The 4,626-nt window shown below is 35.9% G+C and overlaps 1 protein-coding gene across 1 annotated transcript; it reads right to left on the bottom strand.

Moving 5' to 3' along the window:
* Positions 1-351: 351 nt before the first annotated feature.
* LOC132618828 (B3 domain-containing protein REM9-like) lies at positions 352-3,048 on the bottom strand. The gene is made up of 4 exons (XM_060333834.1): positions 2,767-3,048; positions 2,219-2,546; positions 1,238-1,347; positions 352-1,106 (listed from the first exon to the last, which is right to left on the bottom strand). Exons 1-4 carry the CDS (start codon positions 2,863-2,865, stop codon positions 849-851), a joined length of 795 nt encoding a protein of 264 aa, XP_060189817.1. The 5' UTR covers positions 2,866-3,048; the 3' UTR covers positions 352-848.
* Between the last annotated feature and the right edge of the window lie 1,578 nt (positions 3,049-4,626).

Below are 4,626 nucleotides of genomic sequence, written 5' to 3'. Positions count from 1 at the left end.
ATGGCTGTTGGAACGAGTTATTGAAGGGTGTAAAGTCTCAGAGCAGGATCAGCAAGGTCAAGGAGTTACCCATTTGTTTGATCCAAAACTCAAACCAACATACCATTAAATATGTGTCAGTTCAAAACAATATTTTCTTTTAGATGTTCTCTATGATGGCTAAAAGAACACTATGCAAGTTTGCATGGTAGAATTGCAGACATTGACTATAATCTCTCCTTCAGCCGAACCCCAGGAATCAAGATCAGAAAGGTGCATCTGAACTAGACTTGATGTGATGTAAGAAACGGAAAGGAAACACAGAAACAAGAGCTCGAATACCTTTCTTTTTCTTATGAAAGGAACCAAAAATATGAAAACTACCACTGGTATGTCAATTGCAGAAGGCCCAATAAATTCAGTACGTTCCAAAATACTACAAAAATATCATGGCATATACCCCTATAAACAAATGTACATAGACCAAATGAGTATAATAGCACACATTTTGCAGCCAAAATACTACTAATCTCAGTGCTTCTTTACTGCTAGATTTCATTGACATTTTATCCAGATAACAGAGCTTTCATCTCTCTGGGCTGATACTCAGAAATCTCCTGTCAACTAGCATGAGGGCCTAAGATTATTTTCTTGAAGCATGAACAATCAAGAAGCATCTCATTCATCAGCACTTTTGCTTCTCTACAAATAACACACTGCCTAATTACTCTGCAGCAGCTAGACTACAACTTGTTGCTGATCTGCCAATTGAATATGTAAAATGAACCTTTACCTAATGAGATAAGTTTACAAAGGTAACACTAACTAGTAAAAAATCAAAAGAATAAGGATAAACAAAAGTCCGCAGCCTACACAACACGAACATCAATTGCAATGGAATTTGAGTCGCTTTTTGAGCGATCAAGTTGGAAGATGCAAACATCTCCTACTTTTAGCTTGTTGGTTGAAAAGAACACACGCCAGCCTGTTGTAATAATAGCATATAAAGTCTTCCCGCCATTACAAATTCTAAGACTCGCAGGACATGGTTTACCCGACGGACCAGTTAACGTTATGTTTGTATTCTGAAAGAGTGCATTCGACTGACAAAATTCCGTGGGTATATGCTGTCATAAGAACATATTAAAGAAATAATTAGGAAAAGATGACATTGGATATATTTAGAAAATACAACAAAAAAATCATTGTTTATGCTGTCATAGGTTCGGGTAAAAGAAAAGAAGAGTTGAAAGCTCACCATATAAGGAGAACGTTTTCTGACGTTATATTCTTTTATTCTTGCCGTAAACTCAGAACTTCCTTTCAAGCATTGGTACAGAGGTTGATCACCCTCGAGTTTCTTTTTCTCTACAGAAGTGAGAAATAGAGCATTAAAACCAAATGACATGTACATAGGACCACTCCTCTAGATTACCCTCCTTTCCACATTTTACTGAATTACTCATCATAGACACGGCTTTAACAATGTTATTAAAGATGAAACTTTTATTCTTCCATGTCAATTTATTGATTGACATAATAGTACTAGAACAATTATACCAAACTAAAATATACTTAGCACTAGTATAGCTTATAGACAAGTAATCGTTGCTAATCAAGATGAATCAGGAAATTAGTAGAAGTTGTCTCAACAGCATATGTCCTCCACCACAACTACAAGCCTGTCATCCATAACAGACATGTCCCTAAGTTCATAAAACACATTTGAAAATTAAAATTGACAATTAAATCTATGTCTTTATCTATCTTGAGTTTGGAACATTAGATTCAACTGTAGGGAAGCCAAGCAAAAGAATCCGGCTTACTATGTTTCAGCAAAAAGGGGGTTTCTTCCAAAAGAAGAGGGCTTTTTTAAAGGCCAGGTGTCTGGTTTTCCTTTTTTTTTTTTTTAAGTTTCCGCCCCAGTGTTTGATACCTGCATTGGAGCCCGACTAAATCCGGATAGCGCGTTGCAGGGCCGTTCCGGCGGCAGCGCTCCCAACAGGACTTTTTCCATTCCCATGGCTCGAACCCCAGACCTCTGGTTAAGGGTGGAGGAACCCCAACCATCCCACACAACCCATTTTGGTAAAGAGATATGTGTGTCAGCTTGAGATTAGACAAGCTTATAATTGACATCAAATTTATCACTAGAAGTGCTTAATTGAACCAATATGACTAGTATTCTTTCTTTGTTTTATACACCAATATAGGAAAATTAACAATCTAAGCAACTTACCAATTCCACACTCGGCAGATTTCACTTTTTTCTCTTGGGGTGGTTGTACTTGTTCACCATTTTGCAACATCAAAAACTTCTTATCGCAACCAGTTGAATCAAGAAGTATAACACTAAATTTCATACTACCCAAATGCTCAAACACAGCAAAATCACCAACTCTTAGGTTATATTTTTGCACAAATTCTTCCCAACCCTTACCAAACCAGATAATAACACCCTTCTCGGGTCGATCAATTTCAACATTCCATAGATCCTTGCCCTTTGTGATTGTCCCTTTTTCTGATTTCTCCCCTTTTAGCTTCAGACAAAAATCTGGTGGAATTGTCTGCAAAACAAGAATAGTTAGAGAAAAAATTGAACAAAGTCTTGAACCCACCTTTCGTTACAAATAAAGATATGTTGATACTACCAAAAACACAATTAATTGGAAGACATACAATTCTTGAAGTTCCTCTTCCGTTCATATATAAATTTGATACTACCCAAAAAGAGTAAATTGGGGGAAAGGGTCGTTATAATTTAGGGGAAAATGAGTGGTATCTTACAAGTTTAGATTGGAAACCAGGAACCATGACCTTGAAGAAACGTCTGCTAAGTGGAAGTTGGTCTTCCATTGTAGAATGAGAAGAAGAACATGACGCCATTATGAAGGTATGACAGCTTAAACTCGTCGGACAGGTTTTGATCAAACAAAGTAGTTGATGTAGAGGGGCAGTACTATATATAAGCAAAACCAGTTTGTTTCTTTTTATTGGATTTTGCACGAGGGTTCCGTGCACTTTTGCTCTCTTTTCTTTGATGGTTTCGATAACAGGTTCTTTTGTACTCCCTCCCTTCGTCTCAAATTATTTGCCTCTTTTTGGTTGTACACACCCGTTATGAAATAGTACTCTCTCCGATTCAAAATAATTGAGGTTTTAAGTTTAGATGCATAGATTAAGGAATTCACCAATTTCTAAAAATTAAAAGGGTTTTTACTAAAATATCCTTAATTATGATTTTTTTTTATTTTAGATTGACTCAATTATTATGGGGATATGTGAATGTGTCAAGGGCAAAATTAGAAAAGAGAAATAAATATTTTCTTGGTTTTATGAAACCTCAATTATTTTGGACCAAAGAGAGTATTAGTTAGAAGGGGTAATGACTAACTTTATCCTTATTTATGTTTAAGTTATAAACTATTTTCATTAAACGTTTTACTCTATTTATGTGTCATCTTTATTAATGACAAAATTCTATTAAGGATAAAATGAGGAAAAAATAATAAATTGTGTCTTGAACTTCTAAAACGACAAATAAGTTGAGACAACTATTTTTAATAACCACGACAGATAATTTGAGACGGAGAGAATAGCTTTCAGAGGAGTAAGACTGGTACACGCTTTGTGCGTGCGCTCATTTCAAAAAGTTTAAACGCTTTGAGTGTGCCCCCATATTAAAAAGTATAAACGCTTTGCATGTGAACCCATACCAGATAGTGTAAACGTTTTTGCACATGCACTCATATAAAAAAGAATAAATGCTTAGCGCATGCACTCATTTCAAAAAGTATAAACGCTTTGCGAGTATCCTCACACCAAAAAGTATAAACGTTTTGCACCTGAACTCATATCAGAAAGTGTAAACGTTTCACGTGCACTCATATCAAAAAGTATAAACGCTTTGCGGGTGCACTCATTTCAAAAAGTATAAACGTTTTGCGCGTGTCCTCATATCAAAAAGTATAAACACTTTGCGCGTGAACCCATATCAGAAAGTGTAAATGTTTTGCGGGTGCACTCATATCAAAAAGTATAAATGCTTTTGCGCGTGCACTCATTTCAAAAAGTATAAACGCTTTGCGCATGAACCCATATCAAAAGGTATAAATGCTTTGCGTGTGCACCCATATCAAAAAGTGTAAACATTTTGCGCGTGCACTCATATCAAAAAGTATAAAAGCTTTGCGCGTAAACTCATATCAAAAAGTTTAACGTTTTACGCGTGCACGCATATCAAAAAGTATAAACGTTTTGCGCGTGCACTCATTTCAAAAGTATAAACGCTTTACGCCTATCCTCATATAAAAAAGTATAAACACTTAGCGCGTGCACTCATTTCAAAAAGTATAAACGCTTTGCGCGTGAACTCATATCAAAAAGTTTAACGTTTTCTGCGTGCACGCATATCAAAAAGTATAAACGGTTTGCGCGCGCACTCATTTCAAAAGGTATAAATGCCTTACGCGTATCCTCATATAAAAAAGTATAAATACTTTACGCCTGAATCCATATCAGAAAGTGTAAACGTTTTGCGGGTGAACAAGTATCAAAAAGTATAAATGCTTTTACGCGTGCACTCATAAAGTATAAACGCTTTGCGCGTGCACTCATTTCAAAAAGTATAAATTATTTGCGCGTGAA

Source organism: Lycium barbarum, chromosome 11, assembly GCF_019175385.1.
Source record: "Lycium barbarum isolate Lr01 chromosome 11, ASM1917538v2, whole genome shotgun sequence".
NCBI lineage: Eukaryota > Viridiplantae > Streptophyta > Magnoliopsida > Solanales > Solanaceae > Lycium > Lycium barbarum.
This window is presented reverse-complemented; position numbering and strand designations above follow the sequence as displayed.